The sequence below is a fragment of the Chrysochloris asiatica genome, unplaced genomic scaffold, assembly GCF_000296735.1.
Source record: "Chrysochloris asiatica unplaced genomic scaffold, ChrAsi1.0 scaffold00010, whole genome shotgun sequence".
Classification (NCBI taxonomy): Eukaryota; Metazoa; Chordata; class Mammalia; order Afrosoricida; family Chrysochloridae; genus Chrysochloris; species Chrysochloris asiatica.
The window spans coordinates 12,256,379-12,271,581 of record NW_006408528.1 but is presented as its reverse complement, the minus strand read 5'-3'; the positions used below and the strand labels follow the sequence as shown (position 1 = coordinate 12,271,581).

At 37.1% G+C, this 15,203-nt stretch overlaps 1 protein-coding gene across 4 annotated transcripts in view; it reads left to right on the top strand.

The window, feature by feature from the left end:
- PPP1R9A (protein phosphatase 1, regulatory subunit 9A) overlaps positions 1-15,203 on the top strand; it is a 445,759-nt gene that overhangs the window by 394,555 nt on the left and 36,001 nt on the right. For 2 of the 4 annotated variants that reach the window (XM_006834279.1, XM_006834278.1), the window contains exon 11: positions 10,139-10,296. In XM_006834279.1, the coding sequence (XP_006834342.1) occupies positions 10,139-10,296 (158 nt within the window). Of the gene's footprint in view, positions 1-10,138; positions 10,297-10,804; positions 11,090-15,203 lie in introns of all 4 variants that reach the window. The other 2 variants (XM_006834277.1, XM_006834276.1) reach the window with 2 other exon arrangements.

The window sequence follows — 15,203 nt, the reverse complement described above, 5'->3', positions numbered from 1 at the left end:
TGAAGAAGTCCCTGAGAACACCGGAGTCCTCTAAGGAATGTTTTTTCTGCTGAGGGTGTAGCCATGTGTTGCCTCTGCCCTTTTTGCTTTCCTCTTAAGCCTTCTGTGTTAGTGCCTCTTTCCAGACACCTGCCACTATGGGGCCAGGCCCTACTCCTACCATAACTTCTGATTTATTTTCTGATAAGCCTGAGAGTATATTAAGAATTTACTTCAGCATTTGGTCCCAAAATTTAAACTAAGGTTAAAGACATGGTTACAGCTAGCACTCATTAAATTGAAAGTCGTTAAAAGGAAAGTGAATGCTTACATTACATTATCAGAAGTATCTCCCGCAAGAGCAATGAGGTAATTACTCCTTGCTGTCACATTGTTTAGTTTTAAACTGGGAGTGAGGGGTGGGTTGAAAGAATTCTGAAGTAGATTAAAACTTTTTTATCATGCATGCAGATAAACACTTCTAAGTAAGCTTTTACAAGTTTTACTTTCCCTAAATAAATAATTAAAATTATTTTGAATCCCCAATAAATAATTTTGGACATAAAATATTATTGAAATGAAATGCACTAATTAAAGATTGAACATTCCTGTTAAGTCATTATGGAAAGTGTTTAATGAACAAGCCAGATGAATGAGAAGTCAATATTTATTGATTATTTTCTGGCATATCATTAAGGTCAAACTCTGTCCTCTTATTCGAAAAGCCCAGCACCTAAATTGCTTGTCTAGTTTTACATGTTATTTCTCTATCTACATGTAAGTCATTAAGACTGTTGTTGCCAAATTGTTGAGATATTTCAAAGGAGATGTTCATTTGTAAAATGGCAGCTCTCTTTGGTTCACATTTCTCACTGCATCTTCATAAGTTCTTTAAGTCATACCGAGACATACCTTAGTACTTGAAGATATCTAAAATTGTATTGATAAAAAGTTCCTAGTCAGAATGAGCTCCAGCTTGCTAATTTTTTGTTCATTTCAGGAATATAAAATTAGCAAGTTGACTAAATTATATTTATGTTGGAAGTATTCTTAAGTATGCTTGCTGTGTGTATTAATACGAAAAACTCAAAATGCTGTTTACACATGATAGATGTACTTTCACCATTATACGAGGGTGAGTCAAAAATTATCTACACTCTGGTTATATTAAAATGCACATCCACGTCCATGGCTGATGATAACATTGTATGTGCACGAGAAAGAATTCTGTTGGATAGATGAGTGACAGTGGATTATGTGGCAAATAATTAGTAAATCAGCCATGCCTCTGCCTATGAAATAATCCACGATAGACTTGGGTTTTGAAAAAGCTTGTGTGAGATGGGCACCAAAACAACTCACAGAAGAGAATAAACAGAAGCGTTTGGACATCTGCAAACAAAACTTAGACCGATACTCGAAGGAATGTAAATGTTTCTTTAAAAAAATCATTAGTGGTGATGAGACATGGATTCATCACTAAAAGCCTGATAGTAAACGGCAGAGTATAGAATGGAAACATATCCTCAATCATCAACCTAGAAAAAGTTTGAAAGTCGACCATCAGCTAGAAAACCGATGCTTACAATTTTATGGGATCCTCAAAGGTTAGTTTTGGAACAGTATCAGGAAAAGATGTTAAACAATCAACAGTGCTTGTTAGAGTGAGATACTCACTGAAGAACTGAAGCCTAAATTTAGGATGAAATGCAGAGGACTGCTGTCCAAGGGGATTGTGATCTTGCATGACAATACATAGCCACACACCTCTGCCTACACTCTTGACACTCTGCAAAAACTTTGTTTTGAGGTGTTAAAGCATCCTTCCTATAGTCCTGATCTTGCTCCAACAGACTTTCACCTGTTTGGTCCCTTTGAGGACGAAAACTCACCTCTGATGAAGAAGTGAAGACAGAGATTTATTTGTGGCTCGCAGCTCAGGCTAAAACATTTTTTAATAAGGGATTATGAAAGCTTGTTGACAGATGGACAAAGTATTAAAAAGCAAGGAGATTATGTCGAAAAATGGTGTATTTGCCTTTTCTAAATGTTGTTTAAAATGAATTGTACAGCCAGACTCTGGATAATTTTCGACTCAGTAGAACTATGAGGAGATTTTGATCTTCTGGAAGTCGAGATAATTTTAACCTAAGTGTGCATTCTAGCTCCTTTTCAAGGAAACTTCACAAGACAGCTTTATTTCAGAGTTTCTACATGTTAGAAGTACGGTCTGGTTTGCTGAGAAATTCTAATTATTTAGATGACAACATATCATGTGTTTATATTAAGGAAAACTAGACTGAAAAGAATAGGTTTGGAAATCAGGATGGGGGAAAAGTAGGAAAGAGAAAATGGTGCATGTAATATGGTTTGTATATGTGAGGCATGCCATGAGCTTCTATAGAGGTGGGTCACAGATTTTGCTTACACTATCTAGCAGAGAAGAGGCAAACACCATTGATCACAGAGGTCACAGTGGAAAATTAATACTGAGAAGCGTTAAGCAAAGCAAAACCAAAGCCATTGCCATCAAGTCAGTACCGACTCATAGTAACCTTATAGAACAGACTAGAACTGCCCTGCTGCCCCATTGGGTTTCCCTCGTTTTTATAGTAGTAGATTGCCAAATCTTCCTGTAGATCGGCTTGTGAGTTAAAACCTCAGATTTTTTGCTTAGCGTCTTAGGGGGATCTTTCTGAGGAGGACGAGAACCAGTAATTTACCCATGTGTACTGTTTTGAGCAGCCGTGTAGCAGATGGTTCAATGCCAACCATATTGTCTCAGTAATTAAAGCATTAAAACCCTTAGGGTTTTTTTTCTTATAATGCAGGGCATTAACATCAGGGTATGACGGAATTCCTTTAGGTAGACACAGAGTAATTTGTTCTACTTCAATGCTGAAAAATAATTGTGTCTTGAGATGTATAGGAAATTCATTTCACTTCCAAGGAAACCTAAGATGTATTAGAAACATAGGTATTCTCTTGTGGTTGAGTTTTTGAGTGTTGAAGAAAATCATTCAGATGTTTACTTTGGTTTTGAAATTAATGTTTGATTTCTTCAGGGTACATTACCAGCAACCTAAATCTTTAAATTATTAAATTAACTTACAAATCAGTTTTAAGGGTCCGTTGAATAATAGTTCATTTCTGTTTGCAAGCTACAGACTTACAAACACTTAACATTACATTTGTAAGTTTATTCTATCTCTGGTTCAGTGACAGTCTTTCCAAAGACATAAGAAAGTCATATGTGTTTAGTAAAGTATACATACAAGTATCATAAGGCTTGGGTTTCCTCATGTTTTCTAATATTTCCCAGAGCCACAAGATGCTTTCCTGTTAAGAAGACTGGTTACTTTCACCAAGATTTCAGTCAAACATAGCTCTGAATCTTTCCTATAGTAACCAGGGAAGCTTCTATATCATACTGTGCAGTTCTGGAAGTCGCCTACCCAGCATGTTTTCTACTACCATCAAGTTGATCCCAATATCTAATGATTCTATAGGTCAGTGTAGAGCTGCTCCACAGCATTTCCAAGACTGTAAATCTTTATAGGAGCACACAGCCTCATCTTTATCCTGCAGAGTGGCTGGTGGGTTTGAGCCAGCAATCATGTGGTTACCTGCACAGTGATTAATCCAGTGCGCTACTATGGATCCTTCAGTACAAAATACATTGTAAATAAGTTTAAACATGACAAATAAGATGAAAGTAGACTTTGCCTAAAATCTCCTAGTATTTTCTTTGCAGGTAAACACCATTATCAGTATGAAGTAGATCTTTGCAATTCTTTTTTGTCTGCAACTATATGCATACATTTTCTATTAAGAAGTGCATTTTATGTTGCTACTTTAAAATTTTTTTTTTAATATTCTGCAATTTGCTTTAGTCACTTAATAATGTCTTACTGACCTTTTCATGTCAGTAAATAAAAACATTTATTGAGTGCTTTTTATGTACTGCTCACTCCACTAAGTACTTTTACATCCATTAATGCATTTATTCATCATGAAAATGCAGATATTATTATGTTACTATCATGCATGTTTTCCAGTCGAGGATGCTGAGGGACAGAGAGGTTAAGTAACTTGTCCCATTAAAGACAGAGCCTTTTTTTCTGGATTCTATTCAAAGACGAGTAACTCCAGCTCTTCCCTTTGGTGATTATTTACACTGCCTCTCTGAGAGGCAGAAACCAACCTCCTGAGTGTGATATTTATCAGCCCAAACCCCAGTGGGCCTGTCTTTTCTGAACTTTCAGCGACTGTGAATGATATGCAGATATAGTTCAAGTGAAAAATGCCACTGAGTGCCTCATTATTCTCAGCATTTCAGAGGATAATAGCATGAGCAAGGCAGAGTAATAGGATGAGGTGTGACTGTTTCTTGTCCCACTGATTTGGAAGGAATAATGCACATAAAAATGCAGAGCGGACCCATTGTTATGCCGCTCCATTCCCCTAGTTTCCTAGCCGCCTGTATCTGATCCATGGCATCCGTCCATTTACGTCAAAAATAACGTCAATCGAGTGAAAAAATGAAATGACTCACAGCACTACTGTAGGGAACTGGCCTTGGTGTAATATGATATATAACATCATAATTTCACAGGGCATTTTTCATAACAGTTGCTAAACTCATAATCGAATACATTAAATTCTTTAAAAGAATCCAATTTGAAGCTATATTGAAACTAGTCTTAAAATGCAGGTATAGTCAGTTTCAGTCCCACCCACTCAAAACTGTACTGTTGGGTACTTGATATTTTTCTTTATTTGTGAATGTTTATACTGATTTACTTGAAATTGCTCTTCTTGTGTGTTTCTAGTTGCATTTGAGTTAGAGAGAGGCTATTTCAGACATTTGTTGTTGTTAAGTGCCGTCGAGTCGATTCAGACCCATAGCGACCCTGTATAGGGTTTCCGAGGAGCAGCTGGTGAGCTTGAACTGCCAACCTTGCAGTTCTAACGGCTTTGCAGTCTGATGCATTAACCCATAGCGCCATACCAGGACTCCATTTCAGACACAGGAGTGTCTAAAAGAAAGAATAGAGAGGAAAGCAGAAGGAGAAAAGGCAAATTTCCTTTGACCCTTCTGGACAAACTAACAAGAGAAGGGGTAGAGGAAGAGCCCGAAGTCTAGAATTTATAAGAGAAGTGTCATATTACTAGTTAAGTTCCTTTTCCTAAGGAAGAGTAACAGTGCAAGAACATGACCACCTAAACCTCCGCATTTAGCAGCACATCACTCAGAAGTATTCAGCCGGTTAGATTTCTCCTGCCACACTGTCATCCACAAAACTGACAGCGAATGCTTTTTATGTAAAATTTTGTATTCCTTGGATAAATAGAAAGCCAAATGAAACCTCTCAGTTTTTGCTTTATTTTAAATTTCTGATGCTATATACTTCAGGGAATTTTGTTAAATTTTTTTTCCTGGCTTTTAGCTTTGTTTGGACCATAAGAACTCAAAAGAGAATTTGAAGAAGGACTGTAGAACTAAAAAGAGAGTTTGAAGAAGGCAGAAGATGGTGACTTGAGAGTGACTTAAAATAAGCATAGAGTTCTGAAGACTGAGCTGTATCCAAGCTCTTCTGCAGGTTATTGTGTGATGGAAATTAGTATACAGTTAGCAACCTACTTTGAACCTGAGTCCTCTTATTGGAGAAATAAGATAGAATCCATAGATTCTTTTGGGTTATAATATTCTGATTCTTATGTGATAGGATGGGAAAGGTAGCTTGTAGCTGTCAAATAGATCATCCTTCTTGTTATTCACAGCAGAAAGAAGTCTAGCAAGATACACATTTTCCTTCTATCTGCTCACTTCTCCCTTAGCTAATAATCCTAAGGGACATTGTTGCTCACAGTGTCTTTGGTAGTGATTTCTTCTGTGAGACTCTTATGATATTCGTCATGTCTCCCTTTTTTAGAATTGCTGTGTCTCATATATAAGGAGTGCTGGTGGTGCTGGAGGGTAATTATTAGGATACTAAACTATAGTCTCATGGTTGGCAGTTCGAAACTACCAGCTGTTCCACGGGAGAAAGATGAGGCTTTCTGCTCCCATAAAGGTTTACAAACCCGGAAACCCTGTACAGGGTTGCTATGAGTTGGAATTGACTCCACGGCACATAACAGCAATAACAAACTACAAGGTTGGAGTCCTGGTGTGGTGCGTGGGTTAATGTGCTCGACTTCAATGTCTGTTTGAACCACAAGGTTGGTAGTTCAAGCTCACCAGCCACTCCACGGAAACCCTATAAAGGGTCACTCACTATGGGTTAGAACTGACTCAGTGGCACTTAAACAACAACAGACTACAAGTTGACTGTTCAAACCCACCAGCCTCTCCACAAGAGAAAAATGAGATTACCTTTTCCTGTAAAGATTTATAGTCTCAAAAAACCTCACAGTGAGTCAGAATTGACTGGATGGCATTTGGTATGTATTTGATCGCATATTAGAAGATTAATGGTGTTTTTCATGTCACCTGTTGGAGGAGTGGATTTCTGTGTGCTTTCATACCCTAAAACACTGAACTCTTAACAGCATTGAAATCTGTTGATGGTATTTTTTATTATCCATGATAAAAAATTCTAGGAACCAGACAACTAAAATGCTCATATCAGTTCCTCAATCAGACAGACGTGAGGTAAGGACAAGTTACTTAAGCTCCCTGAGCTGAAGAGTGGGATAGTCATTCTTGACCCTGGTTTGTTTTGCGGAACCAATGAGATAAGGTATACGACAGTGCTTTGTATTTTAGAGGGTACAATCCAAACAGAAAATACTTCACATATCAAACTTGCAGGTATTTCAGAACACCTGACTATACTCTTACTTTATCTATATGGTATTTCTTGGAATGGCACTGTAGGATAAGCATGGGCTGCTAATCACAAGGTCAGTGGTTCAAACCTACCAGCTGCTTCTCAGCAGAGCTGTTCAGGGTCTCTGTAAGTCGGAACTGACTTGACAGCACTTAACAACAACAATATAAGTAAACAATAGTTTATAAGGTTTATTTTCTTCTGATTATCACAGTTACTAAACTCTTAATTTTACATTCAAAAGCTAGTTTCTGAGCCCCTTCTGACTGCCATTATGGCCTTGTCTTTTCCTCCTTTTCAACGATCTTTTGATTTCTTCTTTTATGTCTTTGATGTCATCCCACAACTCATATGCCTTCAAGCATTAGTCTTAAATGTGTCAAATTCATTATTGAGATGGTCTCTACATTCAGGTGGGATACACATGTTGTGGTTAAGTGCCATTGAGTGGGTTCTGTCCCTTTATAGGGGGTTTCCAAGGAGGGACTATTGAGCTTGAACCACTGACCTTGCAGTTCAAACCAACCTGGCAGTCCAGTGCATTAATCACAGTGCCATACCAGGACTCTGGGATACACATATGACTGGGGAAAAGCTGCCTTCTTAAGGCAGTTGACTTTAATGATGTGGATTGAACAAAGCTTTTGGGACCATTTTTACTGATGTATTGTTATTAAGTACTATTGAATTAGTTCTGACTCATATTGACGCTGTATAAAGTTTTCAAGGAGCAGTTGGAGGTTTTAAACCACCAGCGTTGTGATTAGCTGCCCAGTGCTGATCCTACAGTGCCAAACCAGGACTTTACTGATGTGGCCTCACTTAAAATGAGAAGCAGCCATTGCAAACATCCATTAATAATCTGAACCTAAATAGTATGAAATATGAATCTGGAAAAATTGAAAGTTACCAAAAATTAAGTGAAATACTTGAAGATCAATATTTTAGGCATTAGTGAGTGGAAATGGACTGATATTAGCCATGTTAGATTGGAGAATCATATGGTATATTATGCTGGGATTGACAAATTAAAACGAAATAATATCACATTCATCATCAAAAATAACATTTCAAGATCTATCCTAAAGTACAATATTGTCAGTGATAGGCTAATAACTTTTTATGTTTATAAGGAAGACTAGTTAATATGACTACTATTCAAATTTATGTACCCATCACTAATGCCTAAGATGAAGAAATTAAAGACTTTTTACCAACTTCTGCAGTCTGAAATTGATCAAACATGCAGCCAAGAGGCATTGATTGGAATGCACATGTTGGAAACAAAGAGGAAGGATTGGTAATTGGAAAATATGACCTTGGTGATAGAAACTGTGCAGCGTTTCTAGTTCACATGATAGAAATTTTGCAAGACTAACAGCCTATTCATTGGTAAAACCCTTTTCAACAACATAACAGTAGCTATACATGTGGCCCTCACCAGATGGAAAATAAGAATGAAAAAGACTACATGTGTGAAAAGAGAATGAAGAAGTTCCATATCATCAGACAGAACAAAGCTGACCTTGCAGTTCAAGCTGAAATTGCGGTCCAGTGCATTATCCTGCACCAGGACTAGAACGGTTTGCAAATACTATCATTCAGTGCCTGTATCTGCAGGGGAAATAGGTTTCTTTTGTTTGTTAGAACTGTATATTAAGTGATAGGTTTTGTAAGTAGAAGCACCTATGGTGCTTCCTTTTTTCGTTTTAAAATGGGACTTATATAGAGCACACCTTATAATAATAATATGAAAAGAGACTACCTGAAATAATGATATTATCAGAATAGTTTTCTATTCCATTGATACAGTACACGTTAATTTTCTGAATCACAAAACTGTCAACAAAAAATGCCCAGAACCAGATGGCTACAGTGGAGAACTTTAGCAAACATTCAGAGAAGAATTGACACAAATTCTATTCAAGCGCTAAAAAAAAAATATCTGGTTACCAGGGAGCTATGGAGAGGAGATGGAAGCACACATTAGATTGTAGAGAATTGTTGTTTTAGTAATGGGCAAAGTGGTATTAAATGTGGATGTAGTCAGCAGTGCATGACCAAAGTAAATGATGTCACTGAGACACAGTCAAGAGAAACAAATGTCTATACTAATGAATCTGACATAAATGAAATGGCAACAACTCCAATAAAAGACTGAAAATGAATGTATGACTACATGTGGATGGGTATAGACATTTAGCTGTATGGGTAGGTACAAGTGTATATGTATGCAGGAACAGATAGAAGTATTCTATATACATGTAAATACAGATGTGTTGTTATTGTTCAGTGCCATCAAGTGAGTTCTGACTCATAACAATACTTTACAGGGTTTCTAAGGAGCACCTGGTGAGTTTAAACTGCTGACCTCGGGATCCAAATCAACCTTGCGGCCCAGTGCTTTATCCCACAGTGCCACACCAAGACTCCACAGATATGTGTATGCAGGCACATATACAGGGTTTCTGAAACTAAATCTTTGCAGGAGTAGAAAGCCTCATCTTTGTCCTGTAGAGCAGCTGGTGGACTTGAACTGCTGACGTTGTGCTTAGCAGTCCAGTACTTATCCTACAGAACCCCTGTGCTTCCATGCTTACTCCATTAACACAACTAAATTAAGTGCTCATTGTTTTGACAATCTAACCTTATTTAATGTGTTTATTTCCTTAAATTTGCTGTTGAGATTAATTGTTTGGTGTTCTTTCTAGAGGTTCAAAGAGGAAGCTGAATGTTCAGAAATTCTGTTTTAAGTGGAAAAAAACTAAAAAAGACCAACATGGCACATCAATCTTTACAGCTAATTAAATTTTGCTTTAGAAACAAATTAACTCAAGTAGTGTTTATGCTGATGGCCACCTTATGTTGCCTACATTTGACCTTGCAAACTGATTTCTATAGGTTTTTGTCCTTGACTTTTGAGATCTCTGAACCTGAACCTGGATATCCGAGTGGCCTCCCCTTATATTTTTGTTCATCAGACACTCAAGCATGCAAATACAAATCCTTGCTCTCTGTACTTACATTGTAGGAAGGTTTTATGCTCTTTTACCTTTGGATGTTATAGTTTGTTGCTGCCTTGGTTATCTTTAGAATTAGTGTTGATTTCCTCCTGTTGGCATTGTACACTGTGTCCCAAATCTCACTGCTTCCTTTGTTACCTGTGACATATCACAGGCTTCCATGGTGGTCACCTGTCTCTTGCCTGGTGTTACTGATAATCTTGAGATTTATTACTGGTGTGTTACTAGGATCTAGGGTCTCATTGTCAATCCTCTCCAAAGGTTTCTCTCACTAATTATCTTGCCGTATCCTTTTCTTAGACTTCAGTGAAGCAGTTCCAGAGACAGAGCGCCTGGATTCAAAGGCACTGAAAACTCGGGCCCAGCTCTCTGTGAAGAACAAACGCCAAAGGCCTTCCAGGACAAGACTGTATGACAGTGTCAGTTCCACAGATGGAGAGGACAGTCTAGAGCGAAAGGTGAGCGCCCTTGACCATTTTCTGACTTTCAGTGCTGTGCTGCATCATTATCACTACAACTTATTGATGACAATGATTTTTCTGTCTCCAGGTTCTATGCCCTAGGTGGAAATAACTGCAATAGTTCCCATCTATCTCCTGAATTATTACTCAACTTGATAGATTGTTGTAGTTTAAATGGTTTTCTCTACTCATTTGATGAACTAACCAAGAGCATTATCCAATTTGTCATATTTTATGATGGTGCTTTTAATACTCAGCTGTTGGTTTAACTAATGGGAAATAGTGAATATATAAGAAATTATTTCTCTATGTCTTAGATATCTTTGTTAACTACAATGGTACTATGGTAAATTGTTGTGAGCTATGCATTCTCATCTGTAAACCAACAAATAAAATTTGGTTTTCAGGGATCTTCACTGACAAAAGGTTGGTACTATTTCAAACTGAGTATTACATGGAACTAATACTCAGTAGCATGACTTCCTTTATAATCTCTTATGCCAACAACCTTCAAACAGTTTCTATAACCACATGCATATTACCCAATCGCTTCTACCCAAGGGTTTGAGAACTTCTCCAGAATCAGATTCTGGTGCTCTGCCCCTCAATCCAGTGGCTACATCTGACTACATACCTGAATTTGAAGAAAGACAACTGCACCCAGAAAAGGGGCCTTTCTCTTCTATTTGGGGAGATACTTCACTCTCCTGTCCTTCAAAATCTGATCACAATGTGGAGGAATCTACTTGTTACCATGAAGCCACCACCAAGAAAACATTACAAGGAAAAGGTATTGTTGATTGTTTTGGTGTTTTACTTTTGCTTTAACTAACTTCACAAACACCTTGGTTTGTACAATATACAAATGAACTTAGTCATACGTCCTTTGTCTTCTTACAACTAATAATTAGCATTGCTTTCCTTTTCTATTGTGGAATAAGAGTACCCCCACCCATTTTTCTTTATTGAAACTTTTCATATTTGGTTAGTGTTTTTATCACTTCAGGTCTTCACAAATTACTCTTGAAAGGAATTATTGGGCGGTGTGGGATAAGCACAGGTCAATTTGAACCATGAGACTGACAGTTCAAACCCACCAGCCTCTCCTCAGAAACACTATACAGGGTCGCTGTGAATCAGAACAGACTCAACAGCATTTAACAATAACAAAAGATTTCGTAGACTAGCAACACAGAGTTTTAATAGACACTAACACTGTCATTATAGAAGAAAAACAAAAACAGCCGGAAAATCAAAGTAATGTAGGCCTTGATCTATTAACTATTTTTCACTTCATGATAAAAGTTATACATGTAGATTAATTGATTAAATTTAAAAATAGATTCAGTCAATACTAAGGAGCATTGATAATGTAGTGGTTACAAGTTGGATTGTTTACCTTGCTAATCTCAAGGTCAGCAGTTTGAAACTACCAGCAGTTCTGTGGGAGAAAGATGAGGCTTTCTGCTCCCGTAAAGATTTACAGCCTCAGAAACCCTGTACCATGGTCACTATGAGTCAGAGCTGACTGCTCGGCACACCACCACCACCACCACCATAATTAATACTAGAAATTTTGTGGAAGTATCATTAGACCTTTATTCATTGACTTAAATACTTTTTAATTTTTAGAAGTTATAAATTCTTGATGACGTCAAACAGGAGTAGATTCTCCTCCTAGCACATCAGATCTGTTCCTTTAATATAGCCAGTAGATTTCATTATATTAACTTTCACATATACGTTGCACATAAAGACACACACATACACATGTATATATATATTACATATTAAATACATACAAAAATAAAAATACTTTGTGTTGTGTATGTTTTACTTACATGTATCTGTATGAAGTATTGGTGTGGTGCTGTAAGATAAGCCCTGAACCTCAAGGTTGGTTTAAACTGCAGGATCAATGGTTCAAACTCACCAGCTGCTCCTGGGAAACCCTATACAAGGTCATCATGAGTCAGAACTGACTTGACAGAACTTAACAACAACACAACATATATATGTGTATGTCTATGTATGTGTGTGTGTGTGTGTGTATACGTATACATATACATATATACATATACACACATGTTGTTGTAGTGGAGCAGCTGGTGTATTTGAACCACTGAACTTGTGGTTTAAAGTTCAGTGCTGATTCTACAGTGTCACACCAGAAATCTCAGTATATATGTTGTTGGTGTTAACTGACTTGATGGTACTTAACAACAACAGTCAGAACCGACTGCATGTCACACCACCCAGAGCAACCCTGTGTAGGGTTTCTGGTGTCTGGTGAGCTTGAACCTCTGACCTTGTAGTTCAAACCAACTTTGCAGTCCAGTGCATTAACCCACAGCACCACACCAGGACTCTCTCTCTCTCTCTCTTTCTCTCTCTCTCTCTCTATATATATACATACATACATACATATATAAGGTGCTCTGGTAGCATAGTAGTTATGAGTTGGGCTGCCAACCTCAAGGTCAGCAGTTCGAAACTACCAGTGGTTCCACGGGAGAAAGATGAGGCATTCTGCTCCCATAAAGATTTACAGCCTCAGAAACCCTGTGCAGGAGGGTCACTATGAGTCGGAACCGACTCCACGGTACTTAACAACAACAACAATATACATATATACATTTGTTGTTGTTAAGTGCCGTCGAGTCGATTCCAACCCATAGCAACCCTGTATAGGGTTTCCAAGGAGCAGCTGGTGAGCTTGAACCACCAACCTTGCAGTTCAAATGGCTTTGCAGTCTGTCTCATTAGCCCACAGCGCCACACTAGGACTCCTATATATATGTATGTATAAATATATATTTAAACAGAACTCCTATTAATCATATTATTTTTCAACTTTATTCACACATAATAATATTTTATGAACATTTTTCCAGAGCAGTATATATAGATTTAAATAACAAGTGAGCCAGTCATATAACTTAGGCAACCATTACATTATTGATGAATACTTAGGCTATGTACAGCTTGTTTGTTCACTTGTTTTTGTTGTTAAGTGCTGTCGAGTTGGTTACAACTCATAGTGACCCATATAGGGTTTCCAAGAGTGACTGGTGGGCTTGAAACGCCAACCTTGCAGTTCAAACTGAACTTGCAGTCCAGTGCATTAACCCACAGCACTACATCTGTACTTACAACTATGGAAAATAATCTGCTTCACCTTATATTCTTATATGGTGCTGTTAAGTGCCATCTAGTTGGTTTAAACTCATAGTGACACAGTATAGGGTTTCCAAGAAGCAACTGGTGGGTTTCAACTTCCAAGAAGCAGGCCAGTGCTTATCCTACAGTGCCATACCAGGACTCCATATTCTTATATATAGCACTTTTATTTTTTAGAAATATATTCTTATATGTAATATCTTTATTTCTGTTGACTAGATCTCCAAAATAGTCCTGATGTGGGGCTGTGGGATAAAGCACTGGACTACAAGGTCAGTTTGAACCACAAGGTCAGGGGTTCAAACTCACCAGTCACTCCTTGGAAAGCCTGTACATGGTCGTTATGAGTTAGAACTGGCTCAGTGGCACTGAACAGCAACAACAATAAAAAAGATCTCCAAAAGATTAATTAGTTGGAGTATATTATACTCATAGGGAATTTATAACTTTTAATATTTTTATTACTAAAAGTAAAATACTTAGGCATAAATAAGTATTCAAAATCATAGTAAAAGAGTAATAACCAAAAATATCCAGAAAATAGCATTGAAATTATAATAAAGATACAAACTGAGATTTATAAATTTTTATTGAAACTAAAAATCTGCTCTTTGCCCTCCCACAGTACTCCCAAAATAAAAAAAGTACAGTAAAAGTGTGTCAACTTTTCCAGGTAAAAAGTAGTCCCTTGGGAAGCTGGGTTAAGAAAAAAAAATAGATGGGAAATAAGAAAGGAGATACAGAGATTTAACTAATCATTTAAAAAAGACAGTATGCACACACTATGACTATAGATCTGAAGAACCTAGAGGAACTGGAAGATTTTCTACCAAAATGTAAAATAAAATATAAGCAGTGTCTGGAATATGAATAGGTTCCATTCCTAAATCTGTCTTTAAGTCGAATTTGTAAGTAAACCTGAATAGTTAGGTATGGTTCTTATCTAACATCAGTTTATTTTAGTGTTGAGTATACATTTTTATTCATAAAACATACTCAAGAAATACTTGCAAATTTATTTAGACACTTATTCTTACATATTTAAAAAGAAAAAGTCAAGTGCTTTATTATTATATTAACAGGTATTAAAAGCATTTGGTATAATTCTTTAGACACTTTCAGCAAAAACTTGTTAAGTAAAAATAGGATTAAAGGGAAATTTTGTTAACATTATAGATTATTTTCCAGAGACGGACCCAAAACATAATATTAAATGGTGTATAGTAAAGCCAATTTCATAAACATCAAAATAAGATATAAATGTTTGCTATCATCATCATTTTGAACTCAGTTTTTGAGAATTTTCTAATTGCAGAAAAATAATCACTAGAAATTCTGGAACAGAAGACATGGGAGTATCTTTATTTGAAGATTATATGGTTGTTTATCTAGAAAGTAAATGACCAGATATAAAAGAAATCTATAAAATCAACAAGTTGATGTATATGGGTAGCGCACGTCAGTTGTTGATGCTGTTGTTACGTGCCATCGAGTTGTTAAATACCTGTAGCGACCTTATGCACAGCAGAATGAAACACTGACCGATCCTGGGCCATCCTCACTACTGTTGCCACGCTTGAGTCCATCGATGATGCCACTTGGCCAGTACATCTCTTTGGGGGTATTCCGCTTTTTCTCTGACCCTCCACCTTACCAAACATGATATCCTTCTTCAGTGACTGGTCCATCCTGACAATATGTCCAAAGTATGAGAGACGAAGTTT